Source organism: Equus quagga, chromosome 1 (genome assembly GCF_021613505.1).
Source record: "Equus quagga isolate Etosha38 chromosome 1, UCLA_HA_Equagga_1.0, whole genome shotgun sequence".
Taxonomy (NCBI): domain Eukaryota; kingdom Metazoa; phylum Chordata; class Mammalia; order Perissodactyla; family Equidae; genus Equus; species Equus quagga.
Window position 1 is genome coordinate 180,795,754 of NC_060267.1, and position 27,913 is coordinate 180,823,666.

Below are 27,913 nucleotides of genomic sequence, written 5' to 3' on the forward strand. Positions count from 1 at the left end.
CCATTCACAAATCACACTTCACAGACCCACTAAATCAAGGTTTATTTTAATAGACTGTGACTCTTGCCCATCTCTGAATCGCATCCTCTAGGATTGTGTTCTTAAACAAATGATTAAGTAGATGAATTAAGCATTATTCTTGGTGAGATTTGAGCAATGTGTCTCTCAGCTTCTTAAAGAATATTCTAGTTTTATCAGCAACACCTTTAAAACTCGCAGGTTTGGATGCTTCTCTGTGGGGGTGGGGATCTATTTGCATCCATATTTCATAGGTTCTTATTAATTTCAGTGTCAAAGAGTGAAACAGTATTGTTAATTTTGTCTGATGTTATAACAGTATTTTTAGTCTATTAATTTTTAAAAGTCCTCTTCTGGAAACACATATTTGAGTATCTTGGATGAAATGATATGTCAGAGATTTCCATGAATACCAGGTATTCGTGTATTGACAAATTCATGTATTCATATTCATGCTTATGAAATTAAGAAGTTAAAAGGTAAAAAGAATGAAAAGTCTTACTGGTTTCAATTCTTACATTGGATCCTTTTGTTTAAGCAGTTCCTGATTTCAAATATTACCTCTTGTCCAAGGCAGAGACTGTTAGCCAACCCATGGGATGTCTCTAAGCCCTTTTCTCTGTTATTTCCACTATAGAGGCTACAAAGCCTCCTTTCCAGCCTTCCTTGCTGTTAGGACTAGCCAGATAATAGGGGTTTGACCAATGAGACACGCAGAAGTTGGCTGGGGCTCCTCAGAAGACTTTTTGCTTTTCTGATAAAAGGAGAAGATGTGGTTAGTGCTATTCCTTTTTCCTTCTTCTCTGTCTTCAACCTGGATGTAATATTTGGAGCTGTGGCAACCACTTTGCAACCATGAGGCAACAGTCATGAGGGAAAGGCCAATGGCATTAAAGACACTGGCCCTCACATCATCAGGCTGCTGAGCCAACTCTAGCAGCCACCTACCTCCTAACTTTTTTTAAGATTGGAGACAAACACCATTGATAATCTCCTCTTAGCTGGGTTTTCTGTTACTTGTAGCAGTACATATCCCAAGTGTTAATATTGCTAGACACAAAGTCAGAACATGAGTCTTTATTTTTGGTTCCAGAAAACTGGCACCTATACCTTCTCTAACCTGCAGTCTTCCAAGCCTAATGCACAGGATAGTATGTGGATTTGCATTTTAAGGATTTATTCATGTATTTACTCATGTTATGGGAAGTGCATCTTTTTAATCTTTGCAAATGTGGCAGTTTAGGGTAAAGTCTTGGATTGTATATATTCTTTTTCTAACTGGGCTGGACTTCAGTTTGCACCTGCTCTCTTTGTCCCTTTTGCCTACCTCCACTGCCATTTGTGAAAAGCCCTGTCACACCACTCCAGGCTCTACTCCAGTGACAGTTTACAGAAAGAGGAGGCAGCTCAAACAAAAAATTTACCAAGGAAACTTTTATTTCAAGCTGGTTTTCCTGGCCCATTGCAGTGAAAGTCTTTAACCAGCCCCTCCTAGGTTCCTGCATGAGTTTTTCTTGTTCAGCAGCTTCAGCTCACGGACTTGTCAACGTTCATGTCAGGGAGACCTGTATGTTGTAGGAAAGAAAATTTCATGGCGCTCTAAGTTGAAATGTTAAACCTAAATGATTATATACCTTTAAGGAAAAAAGATAAAGTTTACACAAGTCTTAAGAACCTCTTTAAAATGGCTATAATTGCTTTTCAACAAAAAGTTTCCTTATTAAACAGCAACATCGCTGTCACTCTCCCAAATGGACAGATGACACTGTGGACTCAACAAAATGTGGTTCTATGTTCTTTGGGAAAGAAATGCTATAAATGAGGGATTTATTTCTTGGACACCACACCAAAGTCTCTTTTACTAAGAATGAATGTGAAACATTATAGAAATAAGAGTAATAATTACTATAATTGTGTTAGTAATAACATTATAATTGGTATTAATAGGGCATTGTAGGTAAAAATTATATTTTGGGCTAATAATTGTTTGTTTTGTGAGGAACGTAGTCTTTATATTTGGAGCAGATCGTGAGGCACCATCCACAGCGACCCTCCTTCCCCGCCCAGCTGCTCTGCCCCTTCAGCACGGAGCCCACGGAGAACGCGTCCACAGAGCTCGAGAGCTGCACAGCACATGCTAAAACAGCACAGGATACACACGTTCCATAGTTTTCCTGATTTTAAAAGTAATTTAAACTTTACAGTAACCTCGGAAGAAGCGGAAAAGTATAAGAAGAAAACAAACCTCGCTTATAATTTCACTATCTAGAGGGAGTCACCATTAACATTGCAGTAAATTTCTGTTCAGTCTCTCTCTCTATGCACACATACATATAACATTTGGATAATATTTCAAATACTATTTCGTAAACTGCTTTTTTATCACTCAATATTATATTATAAGCATTTTCCCATTAAAATTTTAACGGATAATTTTTTTTTTTTTTGGAGGAAGATTAGCCCTCAGCTAACTACTGCCAGTCCTCCTCTTTTTTTTTGCTGAGGAAGCCTGGCTCTGAGCTAACATCCGTGCCCATCTTCCTCTAGTTTATACGTGGGGTGCCTACCACAGCATGGCTGCCAAGCAGTGCCATGTCCGCACCCGGGATCCAAACCAGCGAACCCCGGGCCGCCGAGAAGCGGAACATGCGAACTTAACCGCTGCGCCACCAGGCCGGCCCCTTAACGGATAATTTTTAAAGTTGAGTAATACTTTAGATGATAAGTGTGGTAAGACTTATAGATCATTTGCTTGTTTTCAGTTTTCTACTAGCATAAAATAACGTGGTGATAAATATTTTTTGGCATTGTTGAAGATTTTCTGAGATCAACTTCCAGGTAGAATTCCTGAATCAAAATATTAGAATCACAATTTAATTTCTTTCAAGAGCTTTGGAAATAGGTTATAGTTCCCCCAAAGCATATGCAAGGCCCCCGTCTCCTCACACTGTTATTGATGCCATCATTGAAAAAAGAAATCTTTGCCAAATTAATAGCTTCCTCACTCAAAATGTTATCTTACTGTTGTTGAAATGCAATTTTTAAGTGATCTGATTATTGGCAAGGTTAGATATCTTTATAGGTTCAATGGTCATTTGTATTTCATCTTCTATGAATTGTCTGTTCAAATCCTTGTGCATATATTATATGAATATGGAAATTACATTTAATTCTAGAGTATCTTTTATCTGATCAGAAACAGCTACCTAAGTGTGATAAAGAAATAAAACAAAAGTTTCTTGGTCACCTCAAAACAGTAAACTTTGCATGAATGAGTGGTGTGTCGTATCATGTAAATGTTCAGTGGATCAGATACCCTTATATACACATTGAGTTTATTTAAATACGATCACTTCTAATTAATTTGACTAATAGCTCTTACCTTTTCATTTGATCACAGTGTAAGTGCTTTCCATCCCACCCTCAATGTGAAGGCCAACATGGCAATGAAATAACCAGGTTCCAACATCTCTTGGATACATTTTTACAGTTTTATAGACCCCAGGAGGAAGGTCATAAACGTCAGAGCGGTATATTCCGGAATCCTCGACAGGGAGACAAAACACCATTAGATAGCTTATAAAAGGTATCGGTCACATACACATCTTCCCATCTGCTATAACTCCCCAATTCTAATGGACTTTGTTAGACAACAATTAGAAAGCATTCGGTGCTGTTGCACCTCTTCTCTGAGTACAACTGAGGGCTCGGAGGAGGAGCAAGTCCCAGGACATTTCAGTGATAGGCCACAGGGAAACACCTCGCTCTAAAAGGATACCTGTGTCAGCATCGGTGTCAGATGCCTTGTCAGCATGTCATACAAAAGAAGGCTCTAGATTTCAGAGAAGATTTGGCTTCCCAAATCTCAAAGATTTTAGCTGCAACATTCCTGACTAGAGATGTTGGTGATGTGAAGATGCTCACTTCTTGAGATGTAACTAATCAGGAAACCGCGTGGTTACAGGCAGGAGAGGAGCACGTCTGCCTCCTGCAGCCATGTCTGCCTTCTTGGGACTGGGGCTGAGGACGGAGGGCCGTAATGGCTGGTTTCTCTCTGAAGCAGAGAACCTGATGTTTAGGAGACTACTTCCTCTCTAGGGTGGTTTGATCCTGAAAGGTGCAGGTCCAGGGCCTGGCCTGGATGAATTAGGAAGAGAGTAAGTGGAAGATGAATCGCTGTGCATAATAAAATGGGAGGGATCCGGAGGATGGGGGATGGTCGGAGAGTGCAGCTCAAGGTGGGGTCCAGAATCCTTTGAGGAGAGAAGAGATATCAAGAGAGACTGGAGAGGAAGGAAGCGGAGAAAGAAGTCCTGAGGCTGAGAGTAAAAACCAGGTGAGCCTGAGGTTCCCAGTGACACATGGTGGAGTGGTAATTGAAGACAGAGCTGTCTCATGTCAAATGGTCAGTGCTTTCCCTGTATAGTTTTGATTTTTAGAAAACCCTTGTTTACCACTAAACTTTCACTTAAGTTCTGTGACTGCAACGGTCTTGGTTTTGTGGTTGTCTAGGGGAATCATAGAAAGTGGGGGCGTGTTCCATTTGGGAACTGCACAGAGAAGAGAAAATACCAGCCACAGGAGGTGAGAGGCAAGGCAGACGCGGAGACGCAGGAAAAGAGAGTTGGAGGTGATGAGGAGGAATTCAGGCTCTCGAGACCCCCTGGAGATACTGGGAGGCAGAGAGGAGGAAGGCCGGGCCATTTCCCAGCAGAGGCAGCGGGGGCTCGTCACTGTTATGTGGGCAGAGTAACTTTGCATCTAAGGTGATCATAATACAGGTGACATAGACACACTTCTAGGATGGCAGGAAATGTAGAGAACAACATGAAACAATGTTAACTAAGAACTGACAATGTCTGAGGCACAAGCAAATGTACAACATATACCCAGAGCCCTGGCATCGAGGGAGATCGTAGCCTGAGGGAACAGGAGGTGACTGGCTGGCTTGTCCCAGGACCAAGTTGGTAACCTGAGGACTGCTCTCCTGCCAAGAGTTCCAGGAGGTAAAGCCCAGAGGTGACGTCAGTGCTGGCATAATTAAATTCCACCGAGGGACAGCGAGACTACTTGTGATCATCGGTGACGGTTCAGGGGGTTGACGGCTAGAGCTGAGAGCTGGTGGGACAGGCTCTGGGGGGTAAATAGGGCATTCGTAAGGCAGGCAGTGCTGTGAAGAGGCTTAGGGTGAGGTGCTGTGTGAGAGGCTGGTTCAGTTCCTACTTCTACTTCCTGCTTGTAGGAAGGTTCTTGATCTTGTCAATCCTTCGTTTCATTCCCCTACAAAATCGTGAGAAAATAGTGCCCATCTGATGGGGAAGTTGTGAGGGTTCAATGAGAAATTCCAGCACAGTACTCAGCATAGTATCTGGCACATAAGAAGTACTTAATAAAGGTTAGCTATCACTATCATTATGGAAAGGTTACCACGAATTCCACTTAATTTGACACCTTGTAATATAATCATTTATTAGCTGTAGCCTCTAGGGATAATTCATTTCCTTTCATCTCCACACAACACTCGGCCTGGTTCTAGGACCATCAGAGGCACCTGCTGAACTGAATTGAACATCAAACGTACCGTAAAAAACTGTAACCAGATTTTAAGTCTCTCCCTTTTGTTCTAATTTTTCAAGTCTAATATAAACAGTAGGAGCTTAACAACAATTCTAATATCTAGGGTGTTCCTTCAAAAATATGAGCTGTGTAGATGGAAGTATAGAAAGATCTTGATGGGCCTGGGTGAAGGGTAAAGCGGTTCATTATGTTATTCTTTATTCTATGTGTTATTCTATATGTCCGCTTTATTATATAAATTCTCTATAATAAAAGTAGTTTTTAAGCCAAAAAGAGATATGAGTAACAAATTTGTTCATTAAAGGATAGGAAAGAAAGCAACAAAAGTTTGTGCAGATCAAATCATGCACAGTCATTTCATGTATTTCTCTGACAGGCCCTGTGCTTAAAGGAGCTTTGAACGTAATACATCTAGAATTCAGGAAAGCTCTGTGTGAAACTTGTATCAATGTGGAGATGGGCTGTATTCTGTCAAGTGGTTAGACTAAATGTTGAGATGCCAGATGCATAAAATATAATTGGTCCTCAATGGTACACTAATGTTTATACAAGGGATTAGGATGAGGAAATAAAGAAAATGCTCTGTAAGTAAATAAATGACATTAACTTGGAGACTGAAAAGGGGAAGGATAAAAACGAAACTACTTATAATAAATTAGAGAGATGGCCAGTCAAAAACGGTCATTAAAAAAAATTTGTGAAGAAGTATGACTGGTGGGGTGAGGGAAAGCAATTCAGACAGAAGATACAAAGAGCCTCAGAATGCATAAAACAGAAAAAGTGACAACAATAATAAAAAAGGTACCATAAAGCCAGCTGTCACCCAATTCCACAATTTAATTCTCTAACAAATGTTAAAGGAATGACAGAATTAGAAACCCACCATCTATAACCCCCATTACAAAAATTGATTCAGGCTAGGATCATCAATGGATCTTTTTTAAAACTACAATGTGAAAAATTGTTGGAGCATAAAATATGTAAAAAAAGATCACTTCACAGATTACTTGTTAATTGCAAGAGGAAGATGATGCTTTTAAAATGGGGAGAATGGTACACGTCACCTTAATAGTTATCAGACTTAGCCTCACCAGTGTCAGCACCTGTTGACATCATGTACGTCTTGATGTGATGTGTGAGAAGGACACAATATCACCTATGCAGTGTTCTTGCCAAAAATGTTTGACAGAGATCTAATCGTGAGGAAACTATCAAACCAACACAGATCATGGAACATTCTACAACACAACTGCCTAGACTCTTCAAAAATGAAATGTTATGAAAGATTAAGAAAAAAAAACAGGTCTCTTCTGATTTTAGGAAAGATATGACGATGACAACCAAATGTTATAGAGAGAAAGCAAATGTGGTAAAATGTTTGCGAGTGTTCAAGGTGTTTTTCTGTTATGTTACTGAGGACTTGAAAATTTTCAAACGAAACTTGGGATAGAAAGGGTGAAACTAAAGATGATAATAGATATCTTATTTTCTTATTGAGTGACATCAGATTAGAGTGAGAAATGCACTTCATGTATTCACAAGCATTTATCAAATGTCCATGGGATATGGCTAATGTATAACTATTTACTTGCACCCGATATGGTATAGATTGTCCATACTGAACCCCAGTCATGGCTCGGTCATTTCCTTTCCAGCCTTGCTATCTTGCCATGCTGCCCCACAGCTGGTTGACAAGGCACCACAGTCACTCAACGGAGCTGCTCAGGGTACTTACCGTGTAGTCAAAGCTGTGGCCATGGAAGTGAACTGTGTGCAGGTCAAATCCACTCCCCATGCCGATCAGATACCAGTTCACTTCATCCCCAACGTGCAACGTCAGGCCCTGGTTATTTCCAAACAGTCTTCCGTTAATTGCTGTGGGGGGACACAATTTATTATGAATATAGTAATTTGTTGAATAATGTTGAATAACAAGGATCTGAAATAAACCGGGTTTTTTAAAACACCTTGCAGAAAGTATCATGGATGTTTTCAGAGGCCATGAGGATTTTAAAGCCAGCCCAAGGAAGCTGTTAGACATGACTCAGCCATCCGTTCATGGATGTGTCTGATGCTAGAGAGTTGTTCTTGCCCGAGGAAACACAGCACTGACTTCATCTTGACACAACGGGGCTGGACTAGAATATTTTACATCTAAGGATATTTAAATTGGTGGACACTTAAATATGTCTCTGGTTTAAAGTATATTTAAAATTATCACAAGAGGCTTAGAATATTACGAGCGTGTGTTCCCATTTAACCGCCTGAAGTCAGATCTTTGTGATCTGTCACTGGTCCACCCCCTCCCCTAATCCTCTACAGGTGTGGTTTCCAAGTGGTGAATAGGAGGAAAATACTAAAATAAAAAAATATATACATATATATATATATATTTACACACACACACACACACTTCTTTTTACTTTCTATTTTGTGTGTATCTTTTGAAATGCATAAAATGCGTTAACACAGAGGTGCAAACGCATCATTCATAACCATTTATCTATGGACAGTGGGCTCTAACTTTCAGCTGATGCACAGATGTAAGAGAGAAAACAAGGAGACCCTGCTTGAGAGCAGTACTTCTCCATCGAACTTTAATGTGTGTGTGGCCTGGGAATTTGTTAAAATGTAGATTATGATTTACTAGGTCTGAAATTCTGCATTTCCAACAAGCTCGCATGGGGTGCTGGTGCTTTTGGTCCACAGAGCATTCTTGGAGCGCAGATAGCTAGCTGACTGCCAGAGTTGTGCCTAAAATACACATCGATTCCTATGGTTCCCCAGCTCAGTGCCCGTGGTGCCTTTAGCACAGTGGTTCTCAGAAGGATTTTGTCCTCTGGGGGACATTTGGCAATGCCTGGAGACATTTTTGGTTGTCACAACATGGGGAAGGTGCTACTGGCATGTAGGGGGTAGGGGCCCAGGATGCTGCTAAACATCCTACAATGCACAAGACGGCCCCCACAAGAGTTACCTGACGCAAAATATCAATAGTGGCAGGCTTGAGAAACCCTGGTTTAGATCAAGTTTAAATTCTTAGCAACGTATTCGAGGTCTTCCACAATTCTGTTGGCTTTTTCCTTCCAGGTGCTGTGTAACTTTGCTCACATTCTTCCAGCTGCCTGGAATGTCATTCCTGTCCTTTTCTACTAGACAGACTCCTCTGCATCCTTACATACTCAGCTCAAATGTCTCCTCCTCTTCATGAAGCCTTTCTCGACCTTCCAAACAAGAATTTAAACCCAGCACTGTGCTTATATTTCTGTTACAGCATCCCCTCAAGTCAGCCTTGTATTGTAGCGATGCACCAGGCTGCCGCCCCTGCACTGGACACAGCTTGAGAGAAGATGCCCGGTCTAGGGGCCTTTGTGTCTCCTTAGGGCCCAGCACGGTGCTTTGTGCCCTCTGTGAGGCTTATTAAAGGACTATGGGTAGAATGGATGTAGTCCTTAAATTAATTTTAAATTTACATGTATTTCTTGGGGGAAAAGAAACAAGTTGAAAAGGATCATGGTTGGCTGTGCCTTATTTAAGCACCGCTTACCCATAATCTCCCTGAGCTTCCTCCAGTGAAAGGACTGGGGCCAGAAGCTTGACTGAGAGAGACTGATTCAGTGAGAGTGTCTACGAGCTTCTTACTCGAATAATTGTCTCATTATGGTAATTCGAGATAAGGGGAGGTCATAAACGGGATGTGTCTAGTCACAGTCCACCTATAAAAGAATTTGGATTGACTGGCATGGGGCTTTTAAAAGTTCTGCCTTTGGTAACAGGGTGAGGAAGAGTGGGTGGGGCCAGGTGCTGTCCAGTTTGCCCCAGCCCACCTCTCCCTGCGTTCATCTAGGTGAAACACTTAGAAAGGGGTGTGGTGTGGCCCCCCAGAAATGACAGCTGTTCTTGGTTTCGCGGGGCCCGCATGGCTCCAGGGGCATTCGAATTTGCCAGGCTGCTGTCAGTGATGTACAGCCCGCAGGCCAGGTCCAGCCCACTCACTGCCCGTTTCCCTATGGCCCACGAGCAAAGAATGGTCTTTACATTTCTAAATGGTTGAAAAGAAATCAAAGAAAGAAAACTATTTCCTGACGTGAAAATTACATGAAACACAAATCACAGTCTCCATAAATGAAGGTTCAGAGGCTCGCAGCCACCTCTGTTTGTTGACAGCCTGTCTGTGGGTGCTTTTGCCCTCCAATGGTGGAGGAGAATACGGTTCATGGCGGAGACAGGATGGCCTACAAGCCTCAATTCTTCACTATCCGGCCCTCTGTGGAGAAAGTTTGCTGCCCCTGGTCCACACGGTGTGCACCACAGCGCTACGTGCTCGCGTTCTCGAAACTGCGCAGTTTGACAAACGTGAACCTGTAACTGCTCCTTTTGTGCGAAACCACCGTCGGCGAGTCGGTTAGTGGTCATTACCGTGCATGAGGTTGCTGAAGAAAAAACTGTCATCATTCCTGTCTACTTGGCTCGGGTCTAGAGCATAGGTATTGATATTTTCTTCAAAGTACCAGGATTCGTTCTCATCAAAGGTCTTGAAGTGGAGAACACGGTGCACTATGCTGGCTTTGGCGTCTCTGCGACATACGATCAAAGGGCCAATCAGTCCGCTGTTAAGATCCTGAGGACGCAGAGCAAGGTTGTTAACTGCGCCCACAGCCAAAGGCGTCCCCCAGCAACAGAAAAAGTAGAATCTAGTTTTAGTTTTAGTGAGGTCATATCCTGTGTTTTTAATTATTAGGATTCTAAGTCTGAGAGTGAGGAACAAAATGTTTGACACGTTAAATACTCGATTGAAGAAAAATGATCTTCTCACTACTGGAGCTGAAGTCAAGAGGACGACAAACTCCTGGAAGGGTTTTAGACACATTCCTCAGTGGATTTAGCCCTATTTTTGAAATTTTAATAAAAAAATGGAACTATGGTCTTAATTGGAATTCCTGGCAGCGGAGTCGGCTGGCAGAGTCGCGGAGAGGTCTGGATCCTCCCCCGCCTCTGCCCTGCGGCAGCTTCCGCTGGGAGCCCTGGCTTGTTTATACCTATTTTGGTTTTGAATTGAACGTCTCTGTAGATTGTTGTTCCAAGCAGAGAGTGGGCCAAAATACCTATACATTCCACGACGGAAATTTGTTGTTGTTGTTGTTGAATGCAAATCCACTGGAACTCCAGAGTCGACAGTTTTAAAAACTATATAATTATGTGTGCATTTATTTCTCATTAATTACAGAATTTTGAAACTCTATACTTTGTTTTCCGTAACCCAAATCTTATTCAACGAAAGAAAGAAGAGGATATTATTATATAATTATATATATATTTTCCAATTTACACTGACATTTTGGAAAGTATAAATCTAAGCAATCATAATATAATAATGTATTTTGCTATTGAAAAATGCAACCCTGCGTGGGATTAAAAGCTGAGCAGTATTTAGGTTACTTAATAGAAAATTTACATAGAACCAAGATTTTTTAAAACAAAAATAAACTCCTTCTTCTTTCCATTATAATTTCTAGGATGAGATAGGATAAAAACCGTGATTTGATTTAAGGCTTACCTTAACCACATCCACAGTTGAATAGTAAAACCAAGGTATGCACTCAAAGTCCTTTGAGGTGGGACCAGTTCTTTCAGGAACCTGCCAAACGTATGTTTGGATCTCTCCTAAAATAGGCCAATATAGAGTATTTAAGTCAAATCTTTTAAATCACACTTCTTTGTGGAGAACTGGATAACAAGCAAATGCTAAAGCTATATAAATATTAGGCAGCCCGGTCCTGGTTCCACCCCCGGCTCTCTTGCTCCCAGCTCTGTGATCCTAGTCAATGTGTTTGCGCTTCCTGAGCCTCTGTTCCTCCTGCATGTTAAATGGGGTACAGGGATTAGAGGAAATGGGACAGACGAAGCCCTGGGTGTTGCATCACCTGGGCCACAGGCCTGTCTGTTTTTAAAATCAAAAAAGAATATTTAAACCACCATCAAAGTCTACCTTCATTCCCTCTGCCCCACAAATCTTCCCTTTCTGAATTTGGCTATTTCCTTGATATCCTTAATTCCCATAACTGCTTGTCTTGGTGGGCAACCATGGTGGACATTCTGGATGCCCCTCTCAGATTCCCCTTTAAGAAGGAAGGACTCATTCTTCCACCAGAAGTCAGCCCCCTTCAGAGAGCCTCGGCTGGAGAGGCTTGCATCCACTGACTGATGCAGGGGCATAAAGGCCCAGCTCTCTCGCCCCAGCTCAGGACAGCTGAGGGCCACCCATCTTCAGAACTTCTCGTAAGAATGGCTGAGACTTTTACTGAGGCTGCTGCTCTGCTCAATCTTTCCCCCTGCCCAATTCTGCTTCTTTCTCCTTCTTTGCACAGCTGTGGAACCCAAGAGCAGTACCTGCACACAGATCTTCATTTCAGAGTCTGCTTCCTGGGCAATGATATTGAAAAGGACTCATTTTCTTCTGAGTTGAGAATGCTGAATGGCATGTTGTATAGTTGGGATGCCATAGAAATGTTAATATGTAAGGTTTATCACTTCCTCTTAGTGGCTCAACCCTCTCCCTTGTCCCCTCCCTCATACAGTGTCTTATACTCAACTCCTACTTTAGCACTTGAGTTGGAGAGATTGAACGTAGCATCAGAATGACTGGCAGCTGGACAGGAGGAGAGGCGGGAGGGAGGGTGGCCCCGGAGAAGAAACCGTATACACTGAGGAGTTTTGCCCATGATGCCCCATCCTGGAAGCAAACTCCGACTCGCAAAAGGACCTCCTCTCCCAGACTCCTTCTTCAGGCCCTTTTTACTAGTCCACTGGCCCCTCATCTAGACCTAACCTGTATTCAGGAAAGAACATTAGCCCCACGGTCCTGCATGAAAGCTCTGGGACTTTTCTTTCTCCCAAAGCAGTTACCTGGCTGTGTTGGAGCAACGGTGGAAGAGTTGGTTTTCACTCCATGAGCATGAATAGAATATGGTCTTGAGGCGTTATTTTTAAAGATAATTTGGAGTTTTTGACCAGGGTTGAGAAATATTAAAGGACCTAGGGAATATAAAAAGGATAATTGTTTTTTATTTTGAATGATGAGTCACCTGTCCTCGTAAGTATTTATACAGTGACTTATTCTTGTCCTTTTCCTAACATGCAGCCAAATGAAACACAAACACATTTAACAAGGGGACCATTGCTGATTTACAAAACATGGTTTTTGCCTGGAAAATTTAAGCCGTCTAGAATTTCTATAAGCTCCCGCTCTAGAAAATGTACACTGATGAGCATTCGTGAACGCCTATGAAAGCACGCAACTCAGAAACACTTACTTCCCCTCTGACCAACCTCATCATTTGAGCCTTCTGCTCTTCCTCCTTCACCCTGGAAGAGGACGGGGAGAGGCTGCTACACTTTTTATGGGCCCAGGGTGCTTTTCTCTCTCGTGGACTAAAGATTCCTTCATTTTACTCTTTTTTCCCCCCATCCCAGGCCGAGAACTAGAGGGATAAAATTTGTTATAAATCTTCTTTCTATTTGGAAGATTGAATTGGTGGCTATAAAAATTCTGAAACAGAGATGGTTTTGAGATGAACTAAGCAGTAAGAACTCTCCTCACACTCGTGCTTTGGTACCACCATCAGAGCCGTGAAGGGGCCCGCTGGACACTAGACACCAGCTAAAGACAGCGCCTCTGCGCCCTACGGCAAGCCTGCCTTCCCAAACACTGCGCTCACTTTTCCTTTTCCATAAAGTGTTTTCCTTTTTTGTATAAGTAATAATGAAATCTAGAGGGTCATATTGTGTTTTTTATTTTGGTGCATTTGACCAGAATCCTACAGAAAACAAACATCTTGCTGTTAATTACATATAGGGGCCCACGCAATAGCAGTGGGATCTAGATAGCACAGACCCCTCCTGGGGTCACAAAGGGACAAGCTCAAGAGGCCACTGAGGAGCCAAGAAGAATAAAAGTTCTTCCTCCTCAGCATGTAAATCCATGTCCTCAGAGTCCCACTCCAGAGAATGGCCTCCGATAGACACACAGATCATCAGGACCTGAACAGGATGTAAGCTTATGGAAATGCCATGTGACTTTTGGAAATACTGTGCAACATACAGAAATGCCATATGACATAGGAAAACATCATGTGACCTATGGACCTGCCATGTGACTCCTGGAAATTCCTTGTGACTTATGGCAATGTTACATGTGAGTGCTTGGGGGTGAAGAAACGGCTGTAATTTCCCTCACTCTTGCACAGAAGATGAAACTAAATCTTAGACAAAGAAGTCCCCCTCTTCACTATAGTAGTGCTCCTGGGCTTTGTTTTAATTTCAGTGTAATTATCTCGGACTGCTACTTCTAAGGTCCCTCTGGAATTCTTGGATTCTGCGCACAAGAAGCCAGGTCATCTAAAACTGACCAGATTAATTTTCTGTGGTCTCTTTATTTTCCATGAAACAATACTTGAATCATTTTCTTTTCCCAGTAAAAGTGCCTATCAGCAGACAAATTAGAGTTAGAATTACAGGCACTTTCCCCGTCCAGGTGGAGGTTGACAAAAATCCTCAATGTGTGCGACAATCTCTAGAGGCTGAGGACAAGAAAAACCCCAAAACCAATGTACAGTATATCAATACCTAGCATATCCAGATGTTTTTCATCTTCATTTCTTTTTGTTTGATTTGTGAATGTGATGTCATCATATTGACGGTATACGACTTTCTTGTATTTGGACCCGAGAAACATCCCAATTCTATCCAAATATATGTTTGTTTTGCTTTAAGAAAACAAAAACAAAACCCCACAAATTAGTTAACTGAACCATTAAATTAGACAAATTCCCATATGGAAGAAATTCTTCTTGGAAGAATGCAATTTATTACTGTCTAGAGGCTATTTTACTTTGGAAAGTAATTCTTTTTCAAAAAATACATTAATTCTGGTAAGATTGTTGGATATTCATTCTGTACTTTAAAACTTGTTTTCAGGATAAAATTTTAGTTTTGATAAATGAATAAATAGTACGAAAATCAGAGAAAGAAATAAAATTTTACAAAAGGAGAAAAATCAGAGTCTTCAATTTGAGGGTCCCAGAAGAATAGAGAGAGACAGAAATAAGCGAAGACAGAAGGAAAATCTGACTGATTCCACATATTAACTGCAGCTGAAGTGATGTTCATTGTGTCACAAAGTGGTGAGACTGGATGCTAACACACGGGAAGACAGGAGGCAAGAGAAGAGACGCACAGAAGAATAGCACAGCAGAAGTCAGGGACCCAGATATTTAGGCAGATTTGAAGTCATTCATAATTGAAGATATCGCATACACACATTTTGAAGTTATTTGTAATTGAATGTATCCTAAACACACACACGCATAGTGCACACACATATCATTCCACACACAAATAAACACGTGCGCGCATGCGCACACACACACCCACACACAAGAGGCGGAGAGGAAGGGCGGAGGACTACAGAACAAACTCTTCCCTATTAGAGATTGAAGTACTCGCCGTACTTCTCTCCTTGTAAACGATGCAGTTCCTTCTCCCACTTCCTGCTCGGAGAATAATCCCACACAATTTCCTCGGCCGCAATGTAAATAGTCTTCTCTTCCTGGTACTGTGTTTGATCAGGGCTGGGCTCCAAACACTCCCTCACTCGGTATTTATCCTTCATGCCTCCTGTATAGTGCTCTGCTGTCATACAAACCACATCAAAAATCCCTAGGGGTGAATAAGAAAACAATGCTTAATGCTTTGCATTCAGATTTATTTGTGTGTGACGTCATCTATAAGATATAAACCCCCCAAAGAAATATAGGAAGATAGTTCATTCCTTCTTTCATTAATTTGACAAATGTTTATTGGGTATCTTCTTTATGCTGGGTATATTTCTAGGCACTTGGGAAACATCAGCAAACAAAACAATTAAAAACCCTTCTCCTTAGAGTTTCTGTTGCAAGGTGTTGTAGAGACAGACAGTAACCAGAGTGAGTAACTTTTCTGTGTGTTGGAAGGTGATAAGTGCTATGGATTTAAGAAAAAAGTAGAAGAGTGTGAGGGGGATTGAGAATTCTGGGTGTGCCGGGGGCTCAAGGGAGCAATGAGCACTAGCTCATAGGATGATCAGGGTAGGCCTCGGTGGGAGAGTGACATTTGGCAGAAGACTCACGAGAGGTGAGGTGGATCTTGGAGAAGAGCCAGGCAGAGGAAACAGGTGGCAAAACCTGCCCGCCGGGGCCTGCGTGATGTGTCTGGAGACGATCTAAGAGGCCTGCGTGTCTGGAGTAGGGTGGCTGAGAGGACTGGCGGACAAGCGTAAGGGTGGAGGGCTGGGTCATGGGGTTCTTGTGGGCGACTGAAAGTCTGCGCCTTTCACTCAGTGAAACGGGGAGCCACTGTGGGATGCGAGTCGAGGAGGATGATAAGGACACTCCGGCAGCTGGGGTAAGAAGAGGCTGGAATGGCAAGGGTGGAAGGAGGGACACTGTTAGGAGCCTATGCAATAATCGATGAACATGATGGTGGCCGGGATCAGGAGGTAGCAGCGGAGGAAGTGCAAGGAGTTGAAGGGAATCAGACCAATATGTCAAAACTCCAAAGCAAGGACCACAACAAAAACTCCAGCACGGTTCAGACCAGTGAATTCCACCGGAATTCCAGTCATCTTTCTTTTATTTTGGTAACTTTGTGCTCATCACGTTCTGACACTGCCTCTTAATGTTACCCTTCATCAGCACTAACACTCCTTCAACTCTGTACATGTTTCTGTTGTTGCTGTTACTTTCTGGGAGGATTGAAGAAGACTAACAAGGAAGCCAACTTTCAGATTCAGAGGGTTTGGGAAAGAGAGTTTGTTTAAAATGAAATGACTCCTGTGTAGCCCAGCGCTTGCCACGGAGAGGCGTCTCCCCACATTCCCAGCAAGTGATACTGGTTAGGAAAGAGAATGAGGAGCAGGAAATTTCTCTTTAAGCCCAGGAAAACATCCGCAGGGGAAAGGGGAGGAAGAAGTGGGGTGGGGGCTGGGACTGACTTGTCACTGAGCAAGTACGCAGAGCAGAGAAAGAGGGTGCAGAAAGAGCTCTTTCTTTTTTTCCTCCAATTGCTCTCAGTCTCAGGTTTTGTTTGTCTGAAAGTGAAATAAATGTTGAAATGTAGGAAATGTAGTCGGATGAGTCTGTGGTAAAGAGCTAAGGTACCAACCCATGGTATTTATAGAGTAGCTGGTTGACTGCATGTGACTGTGTAGCCAGGCTTCGGTTGGTGCCAGGAGCTTTTGACCAAGATGAATGGATTTTTTAATAATAATAATAATTATTATTATTATTATTTTTGGTGAAAGTGGATCTGCAGGATAAAGGAAGGAGCTAACATTTTATTGGAAGTCTAACATGCTCCATCTATCTCATCTGATTGTTGTCTATTCCTTTTTGTGGATTACAAATCATTACAATCTATTTTACAAATGAAGCAATTAGCTTCAGGGGGGTGCTTGGCTCCTATGATCCCCCTAACAATTCTCTGATGTAAAGTGCGTTTTCAAAAAAATGTTGCCAGCAACAATCAGCCTCCTTGAAGTCAAAACATTTTCCTAGAGAGCAAAGCCGGCAAGGAGCGGAGTAGAGAGAGGCAGGCAGAGGGAGTAGGCAGGGTAAGGTGGAAGCCGGAGGAAGGTCTGGAACAAACAGACAGGAGAGTAAGAAATGCAGCAGATAACAGGATGAAAACAAGCTACAAAGCTGCAAAGCCTCTTCATCGCTTTTGAGGAGCGTGGGTTGGTTCAGAGCCTGGAGACCAGGAGGAGAAACCCGGGGGAGTCAAGGGGATTTTTCTGTACAGGAAAATGATATACTAATGCTCCTATAAACTGAATGAAGCAGGACAAAGGTTTTCCAAGCACTGTTTGCATAAGTTCCATTTTTTTCCATACAAATAGAATATTCAGTGCATATAAAGACGCTGCCTTTTCATACCTTGGACATGCTTTAGGCTGAAGAAGATCCACTACTGACCTGTGGAATCAGGTGTCATAAGAAGCGTCTGGGAGGTGTGGGGAAACACAGCTAACGTGTCCTCCCTTGCTCCTAAGGAAGTGAAGGTATTTCCTGAGAAATAGATCCCATGTAGGTCACTCACTGATCCCACGCTGAGGACGTGCCATGAAACGTTGTCCCCTAAGCACATGTCCAGTCCGGGCAGATTTCCATACATGTATCCATTTAGGGCTGCACATTTGTAACAAAGAAATGAGAATTTACTTTACTGGTACCTGACATCTTTTGAAACTCAGAGAAGGCCTATTCATAAGCAGTTCATTCAGGTAAGAATCTCGAGACTCTCCGAGACAACTTTTCCTTTTGGATTTCAGGGAACTTGTCTGCTGTCATTAAGCTAATGAACGGAACTACTAAGACTAGAGTTCGAGTCTCCAGATTCTAGACCAATCCTTTTCCCACAACCAACCAACTAACCAACCAACTCGACAAACACCCCTCCCACCCACTCCACTCATTTGGCAATAGAGAAATACATGACTTTTCGGTCTCACATTTAGCAATAGCTAAAACACTGCATGCACCAAAAAGGCATTGATAAATATTTGGTAAATTGAATTTAACATAAGCAGCTTAGTAGACAATATTTTTACTGGGAAGTCATATTTAAAGGAAACATAAAACGTATTAGCCCACCACAGAGGGAAAGTGTAAGTCTTTCTTAAGCAATCTGTAATTCTTTAGGCAAAATGAAATTAAGCAATTGTTCAATGCATTTATCTTGTAACTGAAATGTTCCCTTACTGTACATCATGTTAGAGTTTTGGAAGCCTGGATCCTCTTTATCCACATTTTCAGGTTCTGTGGTAAATGCTCTGATATTCTTATCCAAGAGGAAACTTTCATTTTCATCAAATATTGTGGCCAACAGGTAAAACTCTTTGTCTATTCCTTTCTGCGGATGACAATAGACAAAGGAACAGACATGAAGGACAGCGGTCTATTTTCAAAGTCTAGTCAAATGGCTGATCTGCACACAGGATTTCCCTTAGAAGGGGATTTGTATACTCCTGAAAAATCTGATCAATTGATTTCCCCTCTTATGGACATTTTATATAAAGGCGTGAATCCTAGTGAACTAAAAAGTTGGGAGAAATCTCTATGGCTGTTTTTATACAAAGCTATCACCCAGGGACCCCCACATCTGAACTCCATAAAACTAAACTGTATAATCACAGATGTTTACAGTGGCCTTTCATAGGATGCTTTTTGGAAAGTGAGTCAAATAAAATGTTTTCAACTCTAGAAAGCCTGCATTTTTAAGGGTTTATGAAGAAATTAAATGTGTATACATACTTACATTTTTGGATAAAATGTAAAAATTATATATACTATAAGACTTATGAGACTATTTCATATGAGTTTCATTATATGGATGAATATAAATATATAGTGACAATTTTAAATAAAATATACATTCGATTACATAATACTTATATTTGGGGATTTATAAGGCTTTCTTACATATGAATTATAAACGCAGAAAAGAACTTGGGTATTAGTTCACTTGTGAATGAAGAACAAGGGAAATTCATCCATTAGGCATTTACTGAGCACCTATTATATGCTAGAGAACGGCCGTGGTTGTTACAAAACATTAATAATTAATATGCTTTCGAGGAACTTTTAGTCTGGTGGGAGAGACCAGCCAGTGAAAATAATTGCATGGTTGAGCGCTCTAAAAGAAATCTCCACAAGGATTCATGGTGACCCGCGGGAACATCAACGAACGTTGCAGAATATTGTCTGAAGGGAAAGGAGGGACCCTCCATCTGAATTTTAAAAATGTCTCCCGTTTTATCCGGTAAAACGGTGAGGAAGGCCATTCTAGAGAGAAGAAGGGCAAGGTCAAAGAGATATGAATGAGCCTTCTTCACTCAGGGACTAACAAGCTAGTCCTGCAGTAAAGCCAGAATAGCGTGTGCAAGGTCAGGGGTGGGGGTGGGGTGCAAGGTGGGGGGTTGGGTGGTGAATCAGGAGGGTCTGATGCGGTGGCTCCTGAGCCAAGAAATCGTAGGGTGATTTACAGTGTGGAGAGTGCTATAATCAGATTTGAAAGGGAGGGATGTGGCGCTATACTGAAGGATGAGAGTGGGGACAGGAGTTAGCGGGTTAAAGGAATTCAGAAGGAGATGATGGTGCCTAACATAAGGCAGTGGTATTGGAGATTTAGTGACTAATGTTGGAGATGAGAAAGAAGGGGTTGCTGATAGAAGTCCCAGGCTTGGTGGTGTCATTAACTAAGAGACAGAGTACAGGAAGAAATGCTGGCTTAGAAGAGGGAGAGATGGGTGGTCGCCGTCCAGAGGGAGATGGAGGTTGAAATAGTCAAGTGGAATGAGAGATGACTGTGGAACATTCCAGGATGGGTGTACATTGGGCAGAGGAAGACACAGGTCTGAGGTTGAGGAAAGAATGGAGTCACACAGAAGAAGCTGAAGCTGCTGCCTGGCACGTTGCCTCCCCCTGCAGTCCGGTCTCAGGCAACCTCTCACCACGGCAGCCCTGCGCGTGGGTCCCATGACTCGCCTGTTTGCCCTCGTCTCCAAGACTTCCATTTCTGCACACGAGGAGAGGCCCCACAAGGCCGCTGTGGGTGTCTCTTGTCCCATTTACTGAGGAGTAGTATAACCAGGTCAGGCAGTTGGGATCCGTGGAGGTAGGACCCACATCTCTTGGAACTTCCCAGGTGTAGACAAAGGTTGTACCAGGATTTACATGTGAGGAGGGTGGAGGGGCACCTAGTAAGAAATAAACATTTGTAAACTAGGACCCAGGACCAAAAGTACTCTCGTCTGGGCTGTGAGATCTCTGAGAGCACCCTGGGTGACAGTTGAGAGGGGCTGAAGGACTCACTGCCACAGTAAGTACACAGAGCTGTTACGACGTGGAAGGTGGGCTGCACAATAATTTTTCTTGCCGATGCTACGTTGCAGCGTGGCTGTCTCGGGCCCCCCTGGAGCCCCACTTACCCCCTCCAGGTGTTCTGTAGAATGAGCCCTCGTTGCTCTTGTTGTAACGCAGGCCGTGAGGATGAATGCTGAGCGGCAGGGAAGCGTTGTTATAGAAAGTGACCTCGATGATCTGTCCCACCTCTGCCTTAATGACAGGCCCTGAAACCAACAGAGTTAGCAGTCCTTGGTTTCCATAAACGTGGTTACCAGGTTGTTTTACTTGGGTAAGGTTCTTCTAGGAACAAATGAGAGGGATGATGCTCTGAAACAGAAATGTGTCCCACTGCAAGAGGCCTAGATGGTTCAGGGTCTTAGAAAGTCACTTTGGATCACATGAATATAGTAATCTTAGTGGTTTTACAGGGACAAAAGAATGTAGGTTAAAATTGGGTGAATCAGAATGTATTGTTTCATAACATTATAAGACGACAGCTAAAATCTCTAAAACTGAGTTGGTTAATACTATTTTGATTGCACCGAATTTGTATACGTAGTGTTTATAACCCCGCAAGCCATGAATAGAATTTTACCAAGAATTCCCAGGTGCTCTGCTCTTGCCTTCTGTGTTCGGAAGGAAGCAGCTGTGTATTCACGGTAAACTAGTTTTTTGTAAGTTCCTCCAATTCTGGTTGGGCTTTGTTCAAAATATGGCTGGGATTCACTGTGCAGAGAAAGCAGATACAAAAAGAACTTTAAATTTACAGTGATCATGTGAAGAAAAAGCAAGACTCCACATTCATCTGTTTTAAAGTACTTGTAATTTATTTATAAAAGCAATGCATCCTCATTGTAGGAAATTTGGAAAACAAGGAAAAGTATAACAAAGAAAATTAAAATCTCCATAACCCCATCATCTATATATAACCATTATCAATATTTCCATGGATATCCTTTCAGTCTTTTGTCTATGCCTATGTATCTGCTGCCAATCCTCCTCTTTTTTGCTGAGGAAGACTGGCCCTGAGCTAACATCCATGCCCATCTTCCTCTGCTTTCTATGAGGGACACCTGCCACAGCATGGCTTGAAGAGCAGTGCATAGGTCCGCACCAGGGATCCGAACCCACAAACCCTGGACCACTGAAGCGGAACATGCAAACTTAAGCCCTGTGCCACTGGGCCAGCCTCTACAAATTTTCTTTTGGAATAAAAATTAAAAAGACATTATGTTTGATTTTTTTCAGGCAGGTAGTAACAAACACTGCTTTTAAAACAACTATGTGCAGAGATGCTGGAATATTAAGATGAGAGGTGTTGTTCTTTTTTCATTCTATTATAATAAAATAAAATAGAACCCCCTGAGAAAAAGTGTTCCCTAGCAGGGAAGGGTGACTTGTGGTGCTAAGACATCACAGATTTCATCGCCAGGAGAGCCAAGCAAGCCGAAAGAATCTCTTGATTCGTACTGATTTTAGCCAATATAAAATGAGAGTTGGACCCAACTCTGAATCAAATTTTTGCACTAAGCCCAGATATCTTTCTCACAATTAATACAAAATGTCCATTACCGAGACTGAATAATTTATTGATGAGCTTAAAATATAAGAAGAGAAAATATTCGCTTGATATAACATTCTTAGTTTTCTCAAATTTTCTGTGAATGAATTAGAGAAAAATCAATACTATGGGAAACATTATTTTTTGGTGATTTTAGAACTCGATATTTTCTGACACATAACTTTCATTCAATAAACCAGAAGGATTAAAACTCCTGTAATCTTCAAATTGGTAAATATATTTAGCAGTTGGACTATTAGAAAAACTTTTGTGCACTTTCAAAGCCTGATGCCACAGTCATGTATGTTAGTTTTAGTTTTTGGTCACTAAAGTAGCAATTGGTATACATTCTTAGGTGTTATTGAATAAAAAATATTTACATAATATGATTTAAGGATGTCACAGGAAATGACTTAATTATCCTTTCAGATCTTAGCAGGAAAGTATAAATTACACATGAGGAATGCTTTCAAATATTTGTAAAATTGATGTTGGTAACATTGCCCAGTATGTTGTTGAATGTCCCAAAATAATAAAATAAATTCATTTAAAAATTTAGTGCTGGGAGAAAGATGAGCAGTAAGGTCTCCTTTGCCTTGGCTGCCAAGGCGTTTAAAGAAAAACTTCGTGTGGCAACGATCCTTAGGATCAATATTTTGCAACTATTGACAACATTATTTTCCTCTCTTTATTTTCTCAGTATCTTTTTACGATAAGATGCCTCACCCCTTTTTAGGAGTAGCTGGTTACGAAAAAGTTCAGTTATCCTTATTTAACCATAAATATTGTAATCTCTGAAGCATTACCTTCCAGCAGCAGTTAAATTTTTTTTAGTGAAGAAATCTATGCCAGACGGAGCATAGTTCCAAGAAATTTCTTCAGCAGCAATATAGTAACGGACAACACGCGTCCCAGTAAGATCTGTCGAAGGTTTTTGGCAATTTCTTACACTGAAAAAGGCCTGCATAGCCTCTGAAAAATAGCCCACCCGAGTAGAGAACGTTATTAAACATTTTTCTTAGTCCACATATATTTTTAATCTTAGCCAACAATATGGAAACTTCCCCTTTCTTTGAGAAATTTGAGGTATTTTATATATGGAATCTGCGTAAAAATCTAAAATGTATGAAGCAAGTATAAAGACCGGGGTGCAAGATGGACATTAGAGGAACACATATGACCTGAGCATAATAACCAGTGTTGGACCAACTCCTGCATGAAGACGGCACCTTCCTACCAAGACGAATTTGAGTTTATTTGGCCAAAAACATCTTCCCTCTTGGGTATGAAATTGCTACGATTAGTCACCAACAAGTTAGTTATTTTACTAGACGAACTAGTTGGCAGACAGCAGGGAAAACAAGGAGGTCCATTTCCATGAGGGCATCGGTCCCGTGTCTGGATTTCAGAGCATCGTTGGTGGCAGTGTAAACTAGCATAGATGTTTTGGAATGCAGTCTGGCAGCATTTGTTAAAATTAAAAACCCTCCCATTATATAACTTCACTTCTTGGTAATTAGCCAAGAGAAATAGTTGTGCATAACATAAAAAGAAACAAATAAAAAGGTGTTAGCTATAATATTGTTAATAAGGCAAAAAAGTAGAAGCAATAGAAATGTCTATCAGTAGGCAAATGGTTAAATAAATTAGGATACATCTCAAATACGGAAAACGATACAGCAGGTTAAAAGAATATGTTAGACATATGGGGAATGTCATGGAAAAGGTTTCAAGACATACTGATGAGTGAAGAAAGCAAGCAGCTGAATATTATATGCAATGTGATCTACTTACGTAAAACAAAACAGAAAACATTAGCTATGTATTTCATTCCTTTTTTTTTTTTTTTGAGGAAGATTGGCTCTGAGCTAACATCTGTGCCCGTTTTCCTCCACTTTATATATGGGACACCTACCACAGCATGGCTTGACAAGTGGTGCATAGGTCCACGCCCAGGATCCAAACTGGTGAACGCCGCGCCACTGAAACGGGGCACGTGAACTTAACTGCTACACCACCAGGCCAGCCCCACTATGTATTTCTGTTGTCACATATTCATATATATCAGGTGAAAACGCATAGTAAACAGGTTTGCAAGTATTCACACCTAAGTTATTACAGCGACTACTCTTTGGGGAAGGAAGGGGGATGGTGGTGGGGTCAGGTCGGACTAATGGTGTGTCCTTAAACCAGCGCTCTCAAGACAAACACAAAATCTGATTTATTTGCTAATTTTTGTGGTGTAAACACTCCCACTGTGGCCCATTTGAAGCCACCAAGAGTTTACTAGCTGGCTTATTTAACTCTCAGCTCCCTTGAGCTGGTACGAGCTGGCGCCCACATACTGTGCCACTTCAGACTTCCGCTTTTTCTGCCTGCTGCCCCCCCCACCTAATTCTCCCTCTCTCCCTCCTTCCTTCCTTTCCTTCCAGCAAAAGTCTGTTCACGTATTCTTATAATTACATTAAAAAAAAAAGGCTGCAAGTAAATTAAAACAAACAAACAAATAACCGTAGAACACAGAAAGAGAAGAAACACAGGAGAAAATTCTGGAGTCGATCAGCCAAGGAGCTTTCAGAAGCCTTCTCCATTGTGCCTGGGGCTGACCCCAGGCTTCCTGCAGAGCTGAGGGGAACAGACTCGTCCTGAAGGCACCATCTGCCAAGGAGGTAAATAGGAGGAGTGGGGCTGAGGGCACATTTTAATCCCCAAAACGACATGCCTTTCTAAGTGGGAACAGTTTCATCATGAAATTCAGTCCTTGAGTTACAATAGCTGTGTGTGGTTCTCTTTTCCCCCACAGCCCTGGGAGGGACACAGCACATAGGAAATCCTGATAAACACTTGCTGTTCAGTTGCTCAAATAATTAGCTGAAGCATGATGTCAACCCAAGTATGGGACTTAGAAAAAAGAAAGGTTTTGATGAGAGAAGTAAATCTCATTTTTGAACAAAGAAACAAAAGTTGAGTTCTTCAGTTCTAAGAACAATCATGTTTTTCTGACTGAAAAATGAAACAAAATATTTACATGATTATATGTAGAGTTTGGGTCATATTTGAGAGTAGAAAAGATCGATAACTTTATAACCGGCCATCCTGACATTCAATGGGGAGTGTGATTGAAAGGGAAATCAGCTAAAATAAGGAGGTTTCCTGAGTACTGGATGAGAATGATCTGGCCCTACGTAATTCCTGGCTCTGCTTCTTAGAGGGTTTGGGACAAGTGTTTTAACCTCTTGGAACTTGTTTCCTCAATTAAAAAAAACTAATAATACCTGCTCTCTCTGACACTCAGGTTCTTGTGAGGCTCACAGGCCAATGAATATAAAAGGGTTTTTTTGATAAAAACAATAACAAAAAACTCCTATATCCCTAAAAGGGTTTATTATCATAGAGTTAAGAGTGTCAGAGACCCGGGTTCCAGTCCTAACCTTGTCACTGACTTTCCAGAAGGCAATCCTGTCACCTCCTTGGCTGTCAGTTTCTCCATTTGGAAGATGAGGCATTTGTAACGGGTTGTACCCTTAGAAGTTCTCTGACCTTGTAGTGTGTAAAAGTAATAAATCCTTACCATGTACCTGGCAGTCCAGCATCCACTCTCCAGGACCCTTGGCCACCATGAAGGCATCTATCAGTGAGGCGGGGAAGACAGTAATGGTGTCCTTCCTGTGATTCTGAGAGATGAGCGTTTGTCCATGGAGAGAGATGGGGTGCATGTCAGACCCATCGCCCATGCCAACAAAATACCACTTGACCTTGTCCTCTGCACACATGGTGAGATTCGGCAGATTTCCATACATGTATCCGTTTATCGCTGGAAACAAACAGATGGTAACCTATTGAGCACGGTAGGTCAGGGCTGCTTCCTCACTATGTAAACCTCGTTGTGTCGACATTGTGCTCACGCATAATCTACGACAGGATCTGATTTGTGTTTCACAAAAAAGGAGGCCATAAACATCGTATGTGATTAGAAGTGATGGGGCATGAAGGTTTAGAGGCAAGAGGATGGAAAGTCAGCTGACAGGCAGGAAGCAGTGAAGAGGGGAAGAGAACAGAAAGAACCCAAGACTGTGAAAAAAGAGACAGGATAAAGGCGACGAGAGAACGAGAGCACCTTTTCTGAAAAATTCTACACAGAAGCACGTTTTCATAAAATAGTCAGTCACGTCTTTGTTCTTCCATAATATTTTGCTACCTTAAAATCGCATCTTTTCTATGTTCTTACCATCTACTTTTTATCAATATCAGGCTTCAGAGAACATTTGCATCTGCCTGACCTTGCTTGCTATGAAACTTTGGAAACCGGCAGGATTTACTAGATGTCTTGCCTATCAACCAACAGACCCTGAAAGACTGAAAAATCTCAGCTCGACTAAACAACTTGATCAAGGGAAGTCACTAAACAGCATCACAGAAGTCAGAATTACAGGACACTGTGAATGAGAAAGTTCTTTTTAGTCTTACAGCTCATGCGATTGCTCTCCTGGAAGCCAGGATCACTGCTGTTAACTTGGCCAGATTCAGTATACGTTTTAATGTTGTCATCGATATACCAGCTACTGTTTTCATCAGTTGTAGAAAACAGCAGAACGTAAGACCGGTCGATATTTTTCTCGACGTCTCCATCCAGCGTGCCTGAAACAAAAAAGAAGAGCAAAACTTCCTCTTTGCAATGATTATTTTTGCTATAAAATAAACTGACGGTTGTAACTGATCAGACCTACACACACGGAGCCCTAGGGAACCAAGCAGGCAAAAAACAGCAGACAGCCTCTCGTCTTCCTACTTCCTCCCACCCTGCTGATTCAACATTTCTCCGTAGTAGAGACAAAGCTGGCAGCAATTTTGTGCTAAGGGGGCTAAGGTGAGGTTTACTGGGTTTGACTGCCATCTAGTGACCAACGTGCATTATTGGACTGGAACTGGGCTGTTGGACTCACGATCGCCATCTAGTGCTCGGAGCCCAAGATGGCAACTTGACTTTCTGGACCCGGAGCCTGAAGGTCCAGGCAGGAAACGGGCGCTCATTGGATAGCAAAATTCCTCTGGGACAGGAAGGGACAGCCCACATACTCCGGTTGACTCTATTGCTACAAAAAGATTTGAAAAATATGTTACCTCTTTTACAAGTCAGAATTGGTCCAATAAGTCCCGAAGCCACATCTTTTGGAGTGACTATATGGGAGTGGTAAATCCTCGTCACACAGTTACTGTCATTGGGGCCGGGGCCCTGATTTTCTTCCACATGCCATTTGTAAGTATACTGTTTCCCTGGCTCCAGACGGTCGTCTTTCTTTTGCAGGGCGGTAGTATTATCAGGATACAGAGCACCTACAAATCGTAACCGGCACTGCAGTCACAGTAACCATCAGACAACACTCTTTTGAACATGACTTATGCTTCCACCGTTAAGCCACAAATGTATGTGAATTTGTGCTTTTAGAATAAGGTGTGCATTTCCCCCCTCCCCTCTCCTGTCTTCTGTCTCCCTAGATCCCCCGAAGTTGGTTTCCACATAAATGCCCAGCTTGGCCAGTTTCTGGACTAAATTGGAACACGGCAGGCAGTGTATTAGCAAACTATTGTCACCTTTATTGGCAGACCCCACAAATATCTATTGTGCATCTTCTGTGTGCCTAGATCTTGGATATTGAGATCCAGCCTCCTGAGTTGCCCTCCATATTTTCTTCACTGCAAGTCAGACTTGGGACCCAGGGCATCAAGACGCATCCACATTGCCTCCAAATAGCCATTGGGGTCCCAAGTGGCCCTCTGCACGGCTTACATTACCCTGAGCTATTACCTTGGTTCTGAA

The 27,913-nt window shown here is 42.0% G+C and overlaps 1 protein-coding gene across 1 annotated transcript in view; it reads right to left on the bottom strand.

Annotated features, from left to right (window-relative positions):
- Positions 1 to 291: 291 nt before the first annotated feature.
- Positions 292 to 27,913, bottom strand: part of LOC124251918 (ceruloplasmin-like) — a 29,800-nt gene continuing 2,178 nt past the window's right edge. Inside the window, exons 3-19 of the mRNA XM_046684901.1 lie at positions 27,217 to 27,429; positions 26,563 to 26,733; positions 25,667 to 25,909; positions 22,902 to 23,067; positions 21,130 to 21,260; positions 20,618 to 20,758; positions 20,175 to 20,386; positions 18,390 to 18,540; positions 17,604 to 17,816; positions 15,105 to 15,312; positions 14,221 to 14,360; positions 12,502 to 12,630; positions 11,153 to 11,259; positions 10,015 to 10,216; positions 7,331 to 7,470; positions 3,401 to 3,563; positions 292 to 1,583 (exon numbers count right to left, since the gene is read on the bottom strand). Of these exons, the coding sequence (XP_046540857.1) occupies positions 3,405 to 3,563; positions 7,331 to 7,470; positions 10,015 to 10,216; positions 11,153 to 11,259; positions 12,502 to 12,630; positions 14,221 to 14,360; positions 15,105 to 15,312; positions 17,604 to 17,816; positions 18,390 to 18,540; positions 20,175 to 20,386; positions 20,618 to 20,758; positions 21,130 to 21,260; positions 22,902 to 23,067; positions 25,667 to 25,909; positions 26,563 to 26,733; positions 27,217 to 27,429 (2,726 nt within the window). The 3' untranslated portion in view covers positions 292 to 1,583; positions 3,401 to 3,404. The remainder of the gene's footprint in view (positions 1,584 to 3,400; positions 3,564 to 7,330; positions 7,471 to 10,014; positions 10,217 to 11,152; positions 11,260 to 12,501; positions 12,631 to 14,220; positions 14,361 to 15,104; positions 15,313 to 17,603; positions 17,817 to 18,389; positions 18,541 to 20,174; positions 20,387 to 20,617; positions 20,759 to 21,129; positions 21,261 to 22,901; positions 23,068 to 25,666; positions 25,910 to 26,562; positions 26,734 to 27,216; positions 27,430 to 27,913) is intronic.